Source organism: Crotalus tigris, unplaced genomic scaffold (genome assembly GCF_016545835.1).
Source record: "Crotalus tigris isolate CLP2741 ecotype Arizona unplaced genomic scaffold, ASM1654583v1 scf7180000021456.382230, whole genome shotgun sequence".
In the NCBI taxonomy this organism is placed as follows: Eukaryota; Metazoa; Chordata; class Lepidosauria; order Squamata; family Viperidae; genus Crotalus; species Crotalus tigris.
This window is the reverse complement of record NW_024098518.1, coordinates 351,085-369,016: the sequence shown is the minus strand read 5'-3', so window position 1 is coordinate 369,016 and position 17,932 is coordinate 351,085. Positions and strand designations below refer to the sequence as shown.

The following is a 17,932-nucleotide window of genomic DNA, read 5'->3' as shown; positions in this document are numbered from 1 at the left end:
GGGGGTCACCAAGCAAGGCTGTCTGCCATTTTTTTCCCCTTTTCCGGCGGGTGCCTTACCTCCCTTGGGCTGGGCCAGCTGGTGGCCCAGCCGGTGGTCGGCCTGCTCCATCTCTGCCGCTTGCCAGCTATGCCTCGGCCGGTGCAGGGGGCGGCACCACGCATGCGTGGCGCTCCCAGGCAAGGAAAGTCCTCGACTTACGACCGGTTGGGTAGTCCTTGACTTACGACCGGTTTAGTCCTCAACTTACAACTGGTTTAGTCCTCGACTTACAACCGGTTGGAGGTCACGGCATTAAAAAGGTTGAGAACCACTGCTATATAGGGTCTCCTCCTTGAGCAGGGGGCTAGACTAGAAGACCTCCAAGGTCCCTTCCAGCTCCATTCTATTCTAGATTCTAGAGACCACATGAAGTTGTGTTGGTCAACTGGCAAGCTCTAGCCTCACACAACTGCACCATTTTGATGCCCACCCGCTTACGCTATCGGACGAGACAAACCACAAGCACGGTAGGATTTATTGACAAAAATGATCCTGGTTTCGGAGGACGACTTACAGGTTCAAACCTTCAACCTGACGGATGAGGATGGGAGCATCAGGTTGAAATCGTCCCTCAATGCCCACATAAGTCGACCTTCTCCAAGGTGGGAGCTCCCCGGACTGGACCACCAGGTCCATTCCTCTCTTCTGGAGGGGACCATGGAAGCAGGCTCTGTCTTGCAGAACCCACCTCCTCCCCCCCTTCTGAAAAGAGTCTTAATCTAAGGGTGGGGCCTTGGGTGGGACCCCAGGTCCTTTGGCCGGCCGGTCCAGGCCCTGCTCCTTCTCCCCTTTGCTCTCTGCCCGAGATCCAGGCGTGGCTGACTCTTCCGTCGAGAAAAGGACTTTTGCCACCTTTGAGGTGGGGGTGAAGGGCTCCAGGTCCCCCAGAATCAGGGCTTTCTGCAAGGCTTCTCGATGGGTGTTGCTCAGCCTGGGGGTGTCGTAATGGATTCGGATCCACGGAGTTCCTGGAAGGGAAAGGGGGAGAGAGAGAGAGAGCGATGAATCCCTCTCCCTTCTAGCACTGATGGTGTTCCCTAGTTGGGTCGTGAAATGTCTGCAAGAAAATTCAGAGAGCACCAAGGACCCCAGAGGAGTCCTCCTCCTCCTCCTCCACCACCACCACCTCCTCCTCCTCACCACAAACCCCATTCTCTTCTAGCACTGATGGTGTTCCCTAGTTGGGTCGTGAAATGTCTACAAGAAAATTCAGAGACCACCAAGGACCCCAGAGGAGTCATTCTCCTCCTCCTCCTCCTCCTCTTCCTCCTCCTCCTCCTCCTCCTCCTCCTCCTCCTCCTCCTCTTCCTCCACCACCACCTCCTCCTCCTCCTCTCCAGAAACCCCATTTCCTTCTAGCACTGATGCTGTTCCTTAGTTGGGTCATGAAAAGTCTGGAAGAAAACAACTAAGTTCAGAGAGCACCAGGGACCCCACATCTTCCTCCTCCTCCTCCTCCTCCTCCTCCTCCTCCTCCTCCTCCGCCTCCAGGTTGGGGGAGGGTGCTGCCTCTGCAGCTTTGTTGGCCCCCTTTTCGGGGGGGGGGCTCTGCCTTTTGCCTGGGTCGAAGGTGCCCCTGGCATTGGCCCAGCCCCTTCTTCGGCTCCAGGGAGCCCCGGCCTTTACCTTTGCTCACTCGCTTCCCGCTAGAGACCAGCAGCTCCGCGCCCACCCGGGGGTTGATGCGCTGCCCCGCCTGGGTCCGTCCGGCTCCCAACTCATGCAGCACCAGTGCGATGGGCATAGCCTGGATCTGCTGCACGGTCCCTGCAGGAAGAGAAGACGGGCGGACTGGGGGCTCCCTCCACTCTGGGGAGGGGGAGGGACTTGAAGCCCCAGCTAGGAAGAAGGAACCCCCCCCCCACAGTTCCTGAAAGAGAAGGGAAGGGAGGGGAGGGAAGCGGGGGAGGGGAGGGGAGGGGAAGGGAAGGGAAGGAAAGGAAGGGGGAGGGCAGAGGAAGGGAAGCGAAGGGAAGGGAGGGGAAGGAAAGGGAAGGGAGGGGAGGGGAAGCAAAAGCAAAGCTAAACAAAGCGAAGGGAGGGGAAGAGGAGGGAGGGAGGGGAGGGGAAGCAAAGCAAAGCGAAATGAAGCAAAGGGAGGGGAGGGCAGAGGAAGGGAAGAGAAGGGAGGGGGAGGGAAAGGAGGCGAAGGGAAGGGGAGGAAAGGGAGGGGAGGGGAAGCAAATCAAAACGAAGTGAAGGGAGGGGAGGGCAAGAGAAGGAAAGGGAAGGGAAGGGAGGGGAAGCAAAGCAAAGCGAAATGAATGGAGGGGAGGGCAAGGGAGGGGAAGGGAGGGGAGGGGAAGCAAAGCAAAACGAAGTGAAGGGAGGGGAGGACAAGAGAAGGAAAGGGAAGGGAGGGGAAGCAAAGCGAAGCAAAGCGAAGGGAAGGGAAGGGAAGGGAGGGCAGGGGAAGGAAGATAAAGGAAGGGAAGGGAAGGGAGGAGAGAGATGGCAGCCACCCCACCCCATACCATCTTGCAGAGCCCGCAGCTCCTCCTGGTTGCCGGCCAGCTTCAGCACCTGCAGTCGCTGCGCCTCCGTCCCTTCGCACAGCAGGCGGGAGACCTCGGCCAGCACCCCTTGGGCCCGCAGCATGGCCTGGAAAGCGTCCCGGGCAGAGCCGTCGTCCAAGGCTTGGCCGATCTGGGCCGCCCCCTTGGGCACGGAGGCCGCTCGCCCGCTCTGCCACAGCAGGATGCCGCCTGTAGCCAGAGGCCCGGTGGAGCGAGCCCAGAGGGAGCGTTTAAAAACGGAGGGGGTTAAAAGGGGCCCTTGAGGTCATTTAGCCCAACCCCCTTTTCCAGGGAGGAATTCCTATTCACGTATCCCCCTCCCACCGCAGATGGCAGTCAAGGACCTGTTTGGACACCCTGCCCACTATTTTGGATTGGAAAGGAGTTTGACCTCTCCTTCAGCTTTAGGGTTTTTTTTTTCACCCTCTTGAAAAAGTAAATAAGCAATAAGCCTCGATTTGATGTGTTGGTGGGCAAAGGATGAATGCCATCTTAAGTCTATTCACCTGTCTTGATCTTCTCGTTTCTGCAGCAAAGGGCTGCAGAGGCATCTACAGAGGTAGGGATTGGGGGAGGGGGGTCCATAGAGACCATGACGTCACCGCACAAATGTCCCCTTATCAGCTTAACACCTCCTGCTGGCTTATGTGGGAGAGACGCAAGTTGTAGAGTTTGAACAATGGGTGGATTCACAACCCCAGGAGGAGGAGGAGGAGGAGGAGGAGGAAAAGGAGGAGGAGGAAGAGGAGGAGGGGGAGGAGGAGGAGAAAGAGGAGGAGGAGGAAGAGGAGGAGGGGGAGGAGGAGGGGGGGGGGAGGAGCGGTGGTGGTGGTGGTGGTGGTGGTGGTGGTGGTGGTGATGGTGGTGGTAGTGGTGGTGAAGGAGGAGAGGGAGAAGGAGAAGGAGGATAAAGAGAAGAAGATGGTGAAGGAAAAGGTGAAAAAATGGAGAAGATGCAGAAGGGGAAGACAGAGGAGGAGAAGAAGGAATGAAGGGGAGGATAAAGGAATGAGAAGGAGAAGAAGAGAGAAAGAGAGAGAAAGAAAAAGGGGAAAAGATGATAGCAGTGATAGATGAGGAGGAGGAGATGGAGAAGGGGAAGATGGAGGAGGAGGAGAGGAAATGAAGGGGAGGATAAAGGAAAAGGAGAATGAGGAGAAGAAGAAGAAGAAGAAGAAGAAGAAGAAGAAGAAGAAGAAGAAGAAGAAGAAGAAGAAGAAGAAGAAGAGGAAGGGGAAGGGGAAGGGGAAGGGGAAGGGGGGAAGGGGAAGGGGAAGGGGAAGGGGAAGGGGAAGGGGAAGGGGAAGGGGAAGGGGAAGAAGAAGAAGAAGAAGAAGAAGAAGAAGAAGAAGAAGAAGAAGAAGAAGAAGAAGAAGAAGAAGAAGAAGAAGAAGAAGAAGAAGAAAAGAGAGAGAGAGAGAGAAAAGGGGAAAAGGATGATAGTAATGGTGAAGGAGGAGGAGGAGGAGGAGGAAGCATAAGTAAAAAGGGGGGAGCAGAAACCTGCTCTCCTACACATCTGACAGGCACCACTTTGGAGAAAGTTGGTGTACAGTTTTCCACACAGTTCATTCCATCCTGGATGGAATCTGCTTTGCTGATTGGCTCAATTTACATAATACAAGGTCCTTTTCTGGACAGCCACCTTCACCCTGTAGAGAGCAAGGAAGGTGACCTTGACAGAGATAGGCCAGTTCTGTTACCAAGCAGAAAAACATGGCTTAAGAGAAGATCCCTTCCTAGCTCACATGGGTGTAAGTAGGGGAAGGGGAACGTCACAATCCCACTTGCAAGAGGTTGTTCGTTCATCCATCTCCATCAAAGTACACTTAGCTTTCTTATGAAGTTGACTCGTGGTCTGGTCTACCTGGTGGAGCTGATCCAAGGACGTTCCTAACCCAGGTTGTGTATATGCTTGAGGGGCACCCTTCAAGGTGCCCTCCCTGAGACACACCTAGTGTGGTCACCAGCTCACGGAGGTCCCCGGGGCCACCTCCTTCCAGGCACTGCAAGGCTTCCAGGACTTCCAAGGAATTGCCCACCCGGCAACCGATGGGCTCATCCATCCTGCTCAGAATTGCCGCTGTTTTCGTCCCGAGATGGTTTCCGACGGACACCTGGGAAAGATGGGAGAGAAAGCACGAGAAAGGTGAGACTTCTCCACCCTCAGTTGGTGGAAGTCCCAGATCTCTATGGAAGCTTCTGCAAGAAGGTAAGTGAGGTGGTCCTGTTGGGTTGCACCTCTTCTCAACTAGGGGTTCCCCAACCTTGGCAACTTTTAAGACCTGTGGACTTCAACCGCCATCCCCACCACCTGACTGTCCACTCTCCAGAGAAGCTGAACGGGCCGCTTTGGTCTCACCAGGCTTTGCGCAAGTTGCTCAGCGCCCTCCAGTGTGTGGTACAAGGCGGCGCTGCCAAATTTGACGTCCAGCACCAGAGCGGAGAGCCTCTCCACCATCTTCTTACTCAGGATGGAACCTAAGAGCCCAGGAAGGAGCCACTGAGTCCATGGTGCACAGCTCTTCCTCTGTACTTCATAGAAACGTAGGGCATTTCTTCTGCGCGGAAAGCAGGAGACTCAGTGGCCCACCCAATCTCTCCTTTGTGTTTGTTTGTTTGTTTGTTTTCTTCTTAATCGGTTTTCTTGTATTAACATTTTTTATATTTTATTTTTATTTTATTTTTAAATGGGCAGGTGATAAACATGTGCAGAGATATCACCCTGCCAACAAAAGTACGTATAGGCCAGGCCATGGTTTTCCCAGCTGCAATGTATGGCTGTGAAAGTTGGACCCTAAGAAGGGCTGAGCGCCAAAGAATGGAGGCCTTTGAACTCTGGTGCTGGAGAAGACTCCTGCGAGTCCCCTGGACTGCAAGGCGTTCAAACCGGTCAGTCCTAGAAGAGATCAACCCCGACTGCTCTTTAGAAGGCCAGATCCTGAAGTTGAAACTCAAGGACGTTGGCCACCTAATGAGAAGGAAGGGCTCACTGGAGAAGAGCCTGATGCTGGGAAAGATGGAGGGCAAGAGAAGAAGGGGATGATAGAGAATAATGAGGTGGCTGGAGGGAGTCACTGAAGCAGGAGGCGTGAGCTTCAATGGACTCCAGAAGATGGCAGACGACAGGAAGGCCTGGAGGAACATAGTCCATGGGGTCGCAATGGGTCGGACACAACTTCGCAACTAACAATAACAACAAAACATGTGTTTATCCCAAGAAGGTGTTAAACTCATTCCCTAACGACTGACCCACCACATCCCCTGGACGTTGGTTCCAAGCTTCCGCTCCACTTTCTGTGAAGTCCTGGATTTGCGACCGCAATCAGACTAACCGTCTTCATTGCTAAGTGAGATAGTTGTTGAAAACATTTCGCTTCTTATCCAAGAAGCTTCTTCAGTTCTAACGGAAGAACTTAAGAACTTCTCCAGAACTGAAGAAGCTTCTTGGATAAGAAGTGAAATGTTTCCAAGGGGAAAAAACCCAAGTTGCCTTTTGGAAAAAGAACACCTTTGGGACAACCACAGAGCCCCACAAACCGACAAGCCCAAAATCGAACGACTGAGAAACCCTGCGGGATTTCAGCATCCGCCATGACCGTCCAGAGTCAGAGGACCTACTTATAATGAGGGGCAGGCTGTCCACCGTGGCTGTGACGTCTCTCAGGGCATAGAGGACCTTGTCTGCTGGAACCAGATGCTGGCTCTGTTCCACGATGCAGCACCCGGCTTTTTCCAGGATCTCTCTCATCTGCGGGAGAACAAAGCCCATCGTTTGGGGTCCAAGAAGTAGGATTCTAGCCTGGTTCTTCCTTCACTGTCCAGGCAAACCTTGAGTTGCCAGAACCTCAACCCATGTTCTACATCGCCTTAAACCACAAACATGCCAGTTCCCTTTGGATCTAATTGAAGGGAACTGACAGAAGGGAAACCTTTGAAGCTCCGGGTTGAACTGTGTGGTCCTTGGTGCTCTCTGAGCTGGGTGGTTTTCTTGGAGACGTTTCCTGACCCAACTAGGGAACATCATCAGTGCTAGAAGGGAGTGGGAAGGAGAAGGGAGGGAGGGAGGGAGGGAGGGAGGGAGGGAAGGAAGGAAGGAAGGAAGGAAGGAAGGAAGGAAGGAAGGAAGGAAGGAAGGAAGGAAGGAAGGAAGGAAGGAGAACTGTGGGGTCCTTGGTGCACTCTGAGCTGGGTGGTTTTCTTGCAGACGTTTCCTGACCCAACTAGGGAACAGTATCAGTGCTAGAAGGGACGGGGCAGGAAGAGCAGGAAGAGGAGGAGGAGGAGGAGGGGGGAGGAGGGGGAGGAGGAGGATAGTGGAGTCCTCCGTGCTCTCTGAGCTGGGTGGTTTTCTTGCAGACGTTTCATGACCTAACTAGGTAACATCATCAGTGCTAGAAGGGGTGAGATTTGAGGAGGAGGAGGATAGTGAAGTCCTTGGTGGTCTCTGAGCTTGGTGGTTTTCTTGCAGACATTTCATGACCCAGCTGGGTATCATCACTGCCATAGACTTGTGCTAAAAGGCTTCTAAGCACTGATGATATTACCTAGCTGGGTGATGCAACGTCTGCAAGAAAGCCACCCAGGGCAGAGAGCACCAAGGATGACACAATACCGGATCCGCTGGCTGGGAAATTATCAGTCAGCATAGCGCACCGGTCTTCTCACCTGCTCTGGGCTCTGGGAAACGCAGAAGCCTGGCACGGATTCCAGCTTGTCCAGGGTGCCCCCGGTATGGCCCAGGCCCCGGCCACTGATCATGGGCACCTGTTCAGGGGAAAGAGGCACGGAGGGTTAAGAGGCCAAAAGCCCTCCAGCACTGGCTCGTAGGAAGAAGAAGGAGCACCGCACATCATTCCTGGGCAGAGTGAGTCTCTGGGTGATCCAGTTGCTGCCCTTCATTTTGTGGATTGGAGAAGCCCAAAGAAGGAAGTTTGCCTGGATTTGCAGAGGACCCGGGCCACATTCAGACGTTAAGGAAACCAGGATTCACGGCAGTCTGGCAGCAAAGCCAGAGGTGAGCCAGGAAGGGGGCAGCCTGGCCATCGTGACGCACCTTGCAGCCACAGGCCGCCAACGCCGGCGCCAGGGGCAGGCTGACTTTGTCCCCTACGCCCCCCGTGGAGTGCTTGTCCACCAGCAGCCCTCGCCACTGTGCCGGCCACTCCAGGGTGGTCCCCGAAGCCGCCATTTCCCGGGTCAGGACCAGCGTCTCGCAGGGATCCATGCCTCGCAAGCGGATGGCCATCAGCATAGCCCCTGGGAGAAGAGAGGAGGGGGGTTGGGGGGAGGGTCCCAGATGGAAAAAGGGTTTAATTATTTGTTTTAAAACCATTTCACTCTTTTAATTTAAAAAAGTATTTAATTTCATTTTAGAATGTTTTAATTTAAAGAAAAATAACTATTAAGAAAAAGCAGCTGTCATTTGCAAACCATGGTTCTGTGGGGTCCAAAGGAGTTGAGTGCAGTGCAAGCTACAGGAGAGCTTGCGGTCCCTACTTGTCCACATGCCAGCCCACACAGACACCCCACAATTCCCTCCCACCACCTCTGCCAGTGTCCAGGTATTGATTTAACAGCTAACCAGCTTATGTAATGTACGATGTAAGATGTAACGATGGGAACGACTCAGCAATGTCTGTGTCTCTTTAAGAGCCTCTGTATAAAAGGAAGGCTCTGCTGATGTGTTCTTTTTCTCTGCTGTAACTGTGGTTGGTTGGATCCTGCTGTATTAGCATGTGTGTGTATATTGTTCCTGGTGCATGATATTGTAGATAGTGTTAAGATAAAGCACCATGTAATACAAACCACTGTTTACTGTGTTTACTCCTGGCTTATCTCAGCGCAATAAGACGGTGCACGCTCCGACAGCCAGGCTCACCGATTTGCCCCTCCCGCGATCTGCCACTACCCAGAGTTTGCACGAAGTAGCGGATTTCGCCTGGTTGCAGTGTCTGGCCATCTCGTTTCTTCCGAATAATTTCCGGGATGCTGATTAGGCCGCCTTCCTTGGAGTCCTTGGGGCCGGGCCCTGCAAAGGCAAAACAGGGGCCACGGTTGAGACGGGGAAGGGGCAATGATATAGCAGGAAGAGGGCTCTCTCTTCCTTGTCCCCTCCCCCTCTAGGAAGTGTCACAACCCCGCCCGCTTAGCAGAGGGGAAACTACACTCTGAGTATGGGCAGAGCAGCCATGGCCAAGCAATGCCACAGGATCTTATTGCGTCTTCCCCTCCCGTGAGCCTCCTCTTGGGCTGATCAAGACCCCTCTGGCTCCCGATTATGCAAATGGCCCTGTTGCCCCCACCCCAGGGGGGGGTCATCGCTTTGTTAATTATGCATCCCAGTTTGAAAATTGGTAATGGGGGGGGGAAGTTACCTGGATGCGCGGGGTCTCTTGGGGAAGACATCAGCTGCGGAAGGAACCACAATGCAATCTGTGCCTCTCTTAGTCACGGACGTTCTGGTGCCAAAGGTGTCTGTGCGCTGAGCGCTGCTTGGATGTTGGGGTCCTCAAATTTTGAATCTCAGCTTTCTACTCTAAATATTCAGCAATTTGCCAGCGAGGTTGTAAAAGGTTTTTGAGCTCCTGTTGGGAATGTCAGAAAGTTTTAGGTTTTTTTTTAAAAAAGAGGCTTAAAAAAGTGTTAAATATAACTGAACAGAAGAACAGACTCTCCCAAAGTTGGTTTGCTGCACATATTTGAGTCAAACATTTAATAGTATGGATTGCACAATCTTTCTGTGGCATTAATGAGTCATTTGCTGAGATGGACAGTTTTGAAATCAAAAGCAAGCAAGCGAGCAAACAAGCAAGCAAGAAAGAAAGACAGAGACAGAAAGGAAAAAGAAAGAAAGAAAAAGAAAGAGCAAAAGAAAAAGAAAGAAGAGAAGAAAAAAAGAGAGAGAAAGAAAGAAAGAAACAGAAAAAACAAAGGAAAGAAAGAGAGAGAAAGTTTTTCCTCGTTCTGAAGCAGCTAGCCTCTTTCTATTTGTGAGAACAATTAAACAGTGGAACAACTTGCCACTAGAAGTTGTGGGGGCTCCATCACTGGAGGTTGTTTAAGAAGAGACTGGACAGCTACCTGTCCAAAATGGTACCAGGGTCTTCTGCTCAAGCAGAGGGCTTGACTAGAAGACTTCTAAAGTCCCCCCAACTCTGTTTTTCTCTATCTGTGTCCCTTCCTTCCAGGAAGGGGAAGGCAGCTGACTGCTGGGCAGCTGCAGGAATGAGGAAGGGGCTGCAAACTCGTCTAATCAAGAAGGAGAGAGATGGGGAAGGGGGGAGAGGAACACCGAGGGCTGCCAACCAGGTGGAAGAAAGGGAACCAGCTCAGAAAGAAAAAAAGTGAGTGAGTAAGTGAGACCTCAAAACAGGGCCTGCCCAGCATCTGCCCGGACCCCTGAGATTAGGGTGGCCACATCTGGAGAACTCACCTCTGAGCACCGAGGTCCTCCCTTGGTCGTATGGGCCAGCAGGTGCCTGTCCGGAAGTCCCACTGGACAGTTCTCTTCCAGGGACAGGGGGAGTGGGGGGCCGGCCTTGGCAGAGGCTGGGGAAGGGCTTGAACCCCCTCTGCGATCCGGGGTCAAGGTGAAGCAGGATCCTGGCACAGGAGAGAGAGAGAGAGAGAGAGAGAGAGAGAGAAGGAGAGAGAGGGAGAGCTTGGAGCAAAGGAGAACGGAGGCCGAGGTGGTGTCCTCAGTGCTTCTCCAAGCTGAGCAGGAACAAAACCAGATGTGGCTTGTAGATTTTGCTGCTCTGGCCGCCCAGCTGCTTCCTTGCCAGCTGCCGCTCCCTGACAGCCAGAGCTGGACGTGGCTTGGGGAATTTTGGCAACGACTGGAAATGTCGCAACGCGGTTCCTGTTGTATGTTTCCTTGCATTGGTTAATCTTTGACATGTCGGGTGTTCAAACATGTGCGGGGATTATTATTGTTGTTGTTGTTGTTGTTGTTGTTATTATTATTATTCATTAGATGTGAACCCAGTCAACTAAACATAATAATAATGATGATGATGATGATGATGATGATGATGATGATGACAATAATAATAATAATAGGAAGACCAGAAAAATAATGACAATGAATCATGCCCTTCATCCACGCAGTGACATGGACAGACTTTATCTACCAAGGCAAATAGGTGGGCGTGGAATGCTACAAGTACATCAGATGGTTGAAGAAGAAAAAATGGCTTTGGAAGAATATCTGAAGAACAATGATGAAGATGCACTGAAATTAGTATATCAGGAAGGCTTACTGACTACTGGAGAGACCAAACTGGCCTACAAGAAAGACCAAATGAAGAACAGAATAGAGGCATGGGAAGACAAAGCACTACATGGCCAATACATTAAAAAAATAGCTGGGAAAGCAGATGTTAACAAGACCTGGCAATGGCTAAGAGCAGGAAAATTGAAGAAAGAGACTGAGTGACTAATTCTGGCTGCACAAGACCAAGCCTTAAGGACAAATGCATATAAAGTCAAAATTGAGAAGACAGCAACAGACAGTAAGTGCCGCCTATGTAAAGAAGCTGAAGAAACAGTGGACCACCTGGTAAGCTGCTGCAAGAAGATTGCACAGACTGACTACAAGCAGCGGCATGACAAAGTAGCAACAATGGTGCATTGGAAGATCTGCAAAAAATATCATTTGCCTGTAAGCAAAAACTGGTGGGATCATAAAATAGAGAAAGTCATAGAAAATGATAAAATTAAACTGCTCTGGGACTTCAGAATTCAAACAGACAAGCACCTGCAACATAACACCCCAGACTTAACAATTGTCGATAAGAAAGACAAAAAAGTCTGGATAGTGGACGTGGCAGTGCCTGGAGACAGCAGAATAGACGAGAAAGAACTGGAGAAGATAACAAAATACAAAGACCTACAAATAGAAATAGAAAGACTGTGGCAAAAGCAAGCAAGGGTAGTACCAATAGTAATAGGCTCCTTGGGTGCAATCCCAAAACAACTGGAGCACCACTTGAACACCATTGGCATTGACAAATTCGCTATTAGTCAATTGCAAAAGGCGGCCTTACTAGGAACTGCTTCCATCCTGCGACGATATCTGTAATACCATCAAACATCCACATCTGCCTATCCCAGGTCCTGGGTAAGGACTCGATAGGTAGACAAAATGCCAAATCCAGTCTGAACATCTGGCTGACTGTGCGATGATAAAATAATAATAATAATAATAATAATATAATAATAATCCCCCAGTGAGGCACTACCTTGACGTGGTTGTGGGGCTTGTGTACTCTGAGGAAGATGAGAGCTATGCCAGAGGTTCAACCATACTGGACAGGTCTCATCAGAGGAGTCAGACAAAGAGTGTCTCTCCCATAAAAAATATGGTGAGACGTAAATTTCAGAATGCCATACCGGCTCGGACGTCGCCCGGGTTAACAAGGTCCGCACTAGATATTGGAGTTCCTGGATATCTGGTGAAAAATGGGTTACAGGACTCAGGACTGTTGGCTGAGCAACCAGGGCCAGCAGCTGCAGAACTACTGGAAGAAAAGGTGTTTACCCGTCGCAGATACACAGTGATGGAAAACAAAGAAATAATGATCTGTTACTACAGATCAAGTCCAACAAGACGAGGATATCTAAAACGAATGCACCAGTTCTGGAAAGAACAACATCCAGAATCAGAAATAACAGAACAGAGACTAGCAGATCAACGCCGATTTATAACACGAAATAAAGTATTTACAGAAACAGAATTGGACGAACTGCAAAGGTTTACCCAGGGCAAAGAAATCAAAGCCTTACCAGAAGTAATTCAGAATGTAGAGGCAAACCAGGGGAGTTGGCAGTGAAGGAATCCAGCAGAGATATACAACTGTTCTCATTTGAAACCAGGCACCTCTTCCTCAGGAAGAACAAAACCCTCTAACTAAAGAAATAAAAGAATTGAAACAAAGAATAACTGAGCATCTAGAACAGCACAAAAACAACAGAATAAGGCTGCCTGCATTGAAACTTGTTTCAAAGAAACAGCTAGCACAAGCATTAAAAGATGCAAATACTGCAATAGCAAGTATAAGCACCAATTCACTGCAAGAAACAAACCAACTAATGTACAGCACAGCTGCAGTTATAACAGAATACCTGGGATGCAAAATCAACAAAAAAGAAAAAACAAACAGTGCACCAGAAAAATGGAAGGTTAGACTAGAAAATAAGATCAGCAAGTTAAGATCACATGCAAGCAAGCTAGAACAGATGAAAGAAAAGAAGCTGAAGAACAAGAAGACCAAAGAATACCTAATCAAGAAATACCACTTAGAAACAAGGAAGATCAAGGAAGCACTGGAAATAATAAAGCAACAAATAACAGCTATAGCCAGGAAAATCAGTAGATATGAAGCTCGAATTGCAAACTATAGGCAGAACCTCCAATTTCAATCCAATCAGAAACGTTTCTACCAATCCATCAATGGAGAAACTGCAAGGAATCAGTCAGTACCTGACAAGGAAGAAACAGTGCAGTTCTGGAAGCAGATATGGGATAACCCAAAGAAATACAACAAGGATGCGCTTGGTTAAAAGAGGTGGATGCAAATAAAACAGAAGTTGAAATGAAAGAACTAGTAATAACAACAAAAATGGTAGAAAAAAGAGCAAAGAAAATCAAAAATTGGTCAGCACCAGGTGAAGATGAACTGCATGGGTTTTGGTTGAAACATCTAACTGTTATACACCCACTCATTGCCAAGCAGTTCAACAATATACTACAAGGAGGAGAAATTGAAAAGTGGCTAACAACTGGGAAAACCTACCTAATAATGAAAAATCCAGCAAAAGGGGCAACACCAGGTAACTACAGGCCAATTACCTGCTTACCAACAACTTTCAAATTACTAACTGGTGTGGTAGCTGATGCAGTACAACAGCATCTAGTTGAAAACAATCTCTTTCCACCTGAGCAGAAAGGAAACCGCCCCAATAGCAGAGGAACAAAAGATCAACTCCTAATAGACAAAATGATCTTGGAAAACTGCAAGAGAAGGAAGACCAACCTGAATGTGGCATGGATTGACTACAAAAAGGCATTTGACTCTCTGCCACATGATTGGATAATAAAGTGCCTAGAAATAACAGGAGTCAGTAGAAACATCAGAAAATTTGTGCAAAGATCGATGGCACAATGGAAGACACAGTTGCAGATCAATGGTGAGAAGCTGGGAGAGGTTAATATCAAGAGAGGAATATTTCAAGGAGATTCATTATCACCATTACTATTTGTTATTGCACTGTTTCCTCTGTCAACAATACTGAATAACTCAGGACATGGCTATCAAACATCAAAAACATCTGCCAGACTATCCCACCTCCTTTACATGGATGATCTGAAGCTGTATGGAAAAACATCATCTGAAATAGAATCGCTGCTCAACACTGTCCGTATATATAGCCAAGATATTGTAATGGAGTTTGGCTTGGACAAATGTGCCACACTTACTATCAAACAAGGAAAAATAGTGAAAACTGAAGGAATCAAGATGCCCCACGAAAATAACATTAAGAGTCTGGATGAGGAAGAATACTACAAATACTTGGGTATCCTTCAAGCTGACAACATCAAGCACACTGAAGTCAAGAAAAAGATTAGAGGTGAATACATCAAGAGAGTGAAGAAGATCTTAAAATCCAAACTCAATGGAGGAAATACCATAAAGGCAATCAACACCTGGGCAATCTCAGTCATTAGGTACACAGCTGGAATAGTGGACTGGACTCAAGCAGAACTAAAAGCAATGGATAGGCAGACCAGAAAAATAATGACAATGAATCATGCCCTTCATCCACAGTGACATTGATAGACTTTATCTACCAAGGCAAATAGGTGGGCGTGGAATGCTACAAGTACATCAGATGGTTGAAGAAGAAAAAATGGCTTTGGAAGAATATCTGAAGAACAATGATGAAGATGCACTGAAATTAGTATATCAGGAAGGTTTACTAACTACTGGAGAGACCAAACTGGCCTACAAGAAAGACCAAATGAAGAACAGAATAGAGGCATGGGAAGACAAAGCACTACATGGCCAATACATGAAAAAAATAGCTGGGAAAGCAGATAATAATAAAACCTGGCAATGGCTAAGAGCAGGAAAATTGAAGAAAGAGACCGAGGGACTAATTCTGGCTGCACAAGACCAAGCCTTAAGGACAAATGCATACAAAAGTCAAAATTGAGAAGACAGCAACAGACAGTAAGTGCCGCCTATGCAAAGAAGCTGAAGAAACAGTGGACCACTTGGTAAGCTGTTGCAAGAAGATTGCACAGACTGATTACAAGCAGCGCATGACAAAGTAGCACAATGGTGCATTGGAAGATCTGCAAAAAATATCATTTGCCTGTAAGCAAAAACTGGTGGGATCATAAAATAGAGAAAGTCATAGAAAATGATAAAATTAAACTGCTCTGGGACTTCAGAATTCAAACAGACAAGCACCTGCAACATAACACCCCAGACTTAACATTGTCGATAAGAAAGACAAAAAAGTCTGGATAGTGGACGTGGCAGTGCCTGGAGATAGCAGAATAGAGGAGAAAGAACTGGAGAAGATAACAAAATACAAAGACCTACAAATAGAAATAGAAAGACTGTGGCAAAAGCAAGCAAGGGTAGTACCAATAGTCATAGGCTCCTTAGGCGCAATCCCAAAACAACTGGAGCACCACTTGAACACCATTGGCATTGACAAATTTGCTATTAGTCAATTGCAAAAGGCAGCCTTATTAGGAACTGCTTCCATCCTGCGACGATACCTGTAATACCATCAAACATCCACATCTGCCTATCCCAGGTCCTGGGTAAGGCTCGATAGGTAGACAAAATGCCAAATCCAGTCTGAACATCTGGCTGACTGTGCGATGAATGATAATAATAATAATAATGATGATGATGATGATGATGAAGAAGAACATGTTTTTTTTACTCATTGCTGTCCTGCTACGATCTCAGTGGTTTACAGTGTTTGGAAGCTGTTGATACCAAGGTTTCTTTCTGGGTTGGGCTAATAAATTTTTATTTTTTATATATATAAAAAAGGAAAAAGTCCTTATTGTCAGAATCCAATTATATTTCATCTTTAATTATCAAACATAGAAACTCCCAATTCTGCCTTCTCTGGATTCTGCCATAAGAGGGAGAAAAGGGGGAGAGCAAAGGGGCTTTATGGCCCTCACTTCCTTCAGCACACTTCAAAGGACTGAATGTGTGTTTATTGTGGCCTCTAAGCTTTAACATATCAAATAAGAGTAATTGCCTTTCATGTAGTTATCTGAAGTCTCCATCCAGACGGAAGAAGAAAGGGGATGGAATTGTGATACTTGAAACTATCACTGGAAGGGGGGTTGATTGGGTGGGACTACTGGGGAACCCCGTAAAACCTTGAATGGGAGAGCTTGAACCCCAAGTCCTGTCTAGCATGCCTGCAACCATTTTCTCTTAATAAAGGATTCCTGTTGGAAGAATTATTCCAAGAGTTCGGTCTTCTTAAGATGCAAAGTGGGGTGGGTCCTCACATTAGACAGGACTTGCAAAATTAATCCACCTGGAAGGAAGACCCTTGCCGGGGGATTTTGCAAAAATTTACCATGTCAGACAATGGAGCAAAAGAGGGGGAAAACTCCCTGGAAAGAGAGACGCTGACCCAGTTGGAACCTTGCCAGATGTTGGGATCCGAGAGGCCAGATTCCTCAGGAGAAGAAGTGGTGGAGACACAGGACCACAAGCCTCGCTGGTCGATGGGCGTTGGAAAGAAAAGTGAGTGGGTCCATAAACGTCACGTCAGAGCCCCGAAGCTATTGAAGAAGTTTCACACAGAGTATCCTAACAAGCCTAACTAAATTTTTTACTTGTGTTTTCTTTCAGGTGGATCTCTCTTATTGTTAAGAGGGGCCGGATGTCAGAATCCAATGATATTTCATCTTTAATTATCAAACATAGAAACTCCCAATTCTGCCTTCTCTGGATTCTGCCATAAGAGGGAGAACAGGGGGAGAGCAAAGGGGCTTTATGGCCCTCACTTCCTTCAGCACACTTCAAAGGACTGAATGTGTGTTTATTGTGGCCTCTAAGCTTTAACATATCAAAGAAGAGTAATTGCCTTTCATGTAGTTATCTGAAGTCTCCATCCAGACGGAAGAAGAAAGGGGATGGAATTGTGATACTTGAAACTATCACTGGAAGGGGGGTTGATTGGGTGGGACTACTGGGTAACCCCTTAAAACCTTGAATGGGAGAGCTTGAACCCCAAGTCCTGTCTAGCATGCCTGCAACCATTTTCTCTTAATAAAGGATTCCTGTTGGAAGAATTATTCCAAGAGTTCTGTCTTCTTAAGATGCAAAGTGGGGTGGGTCCTCACACTTATTTTTAATCCCCCCGAGTGATGCAGTGTGATCTCCAATCGGCCTCCTACGCAGAGGCTCTGCCACTCGGTCCTACCTCGCAGGGTCCCCCCAAGTGGGTTAGAGGGGTGGAGAGGCTGTGCCTTGAAATGCCAGTTTAAATGCCCTTAAACCCCACCTGCCCTTTGCCCCCAGGCCTTTCAAGAGCTGGGGGGGGGGAAAGGGCAGTGGACCAGCCAGGCCACCAACTGGACACTGACCTTAACCCTCACCGGCTTTTCCCTTGTCCTTAAGTGACCGGCTTTTGTGTGGCTGCCAACCCATGTTGACCAAGCACTCACACAACGGTTTACACAAAGCACACAGCTCCAAACAGGGCAACGCCTGTTTCTGTTTCGCTTCGCTTGGCCAGACCATCAAATCTTTTTTTGATTGTGGTTGACTTTTTTGAGGGAAGCAAGTTGGGGCAGAGGTTGTCCTCCGGCATCAGACCAAGACCACACACCGCCCAACTTTATGGCAGCCCCTAAATCAGGGTTTCTCAAGATGAGTAGATGCCCCCCACCCCCCAAAAAGCCCCCGGAAAGACTCTGAAGGGAGGACTCACCAAGGACCAACAGCTGGGGAAGATGACAAGATCTGCAGAGATGGAGAAACTGACTTTATTAAGGGAAGGCCAATGACTCCCGTACTGGCCAGGGGAAGACCCGGTGGGCCCTATTTTTTTTCTTTCCTTTCCTTTGCTGAAACAAGAAAACACAGGAACACGTGACTTACGGGCTTGAGGATTAGAAAGGGTGGAATAGAAAGCGAAAGAAGAAAAGGAAGTTATGCTGTAACCTTAGAAGGGGTGAACTATTAAGGGACTTGTAGCTGCTGTTAAAGAGAGCAGAAGTCATTCCTTTATATCCTTCCTTCTTTTCTTCCCTTCTTTCTTTCTTTCTCATTATTTATTTCTTCCCTTCCTTCCTTCCCTTCCCCCTTCTTTCCCTC

At 48.4% G+C, this 17,932-nt stretch overlaps 1 protein-coding gene across 2 annotated transcripts; it reads right to left on the bottom strand.

Moving 5' to 3' along the window:
* Positions 1-499: 499 nt before the first annotated feature.
* On the bottom strand, positions 500-17,922 carry LOC120296739 (thymidine phosphorylase). 2 transcript variants are annotated; one of them, XM_039318689.1, is made up of 12 exons: positions 17,547-17,922; positions 9,994-10,163; positions 8,936-9,145; positions 8,440-8,589; positions 7,615-7,817; positions 7,227-7,325; positions 6,180-6,309; positions 4,921-5,039; positions 4,513-4,675; positions 2,517-2,747; positions 1,669-1,809; positions 500-1,010 (listed from the first exon to the last, which is right to left on the bottom strand). In XM_039318689.1, the coding sequence occupies exons 3-12, from the start codon at positions 8,964-8,966 to the stop codon at positions 757-759; spliced, it is 1,521 nt and encodes a 506-aa protein (XP_039174623.1). In that variant the 5' UTR covers positions 8,967-9,145; positions 9,994-10,163; positions 17,547-17,922; the 3' UTR covers positions 500-756. The 2 variants fall into 2 exon arrangements, with proteins under 2 accessions (XP_039174623.1, XP_039174624.1); XM_039318690.1 differs by lacking the exon at positions 2,517-2,747.
* Positions 17,923-17,932: the final 10 nt, after the last annotated feature.

Coding starts and splice junctions, on each gene's coding strand:
- LOC120296739 (XM_039318689.1), bottom strand. CDS start 8,966: ATGTCTTCCCCAAGAGACCCCGCGCATCCAG. Junction 7,326..7,614: donor TGGCGGCCTGTGGCTGCAAG/GTGCGTCACGAT, acceptor TCCCCTGAACAG/GTGCCCATGATCAGTGGCCG. Junction 6,310..7,226: donor TTTCCCAGAGCCCAGAGCAG/GTGAGAAGACCG, acceptor GTTCTCCCGCAG/ATGAGAGAGATCCTGGAAAA.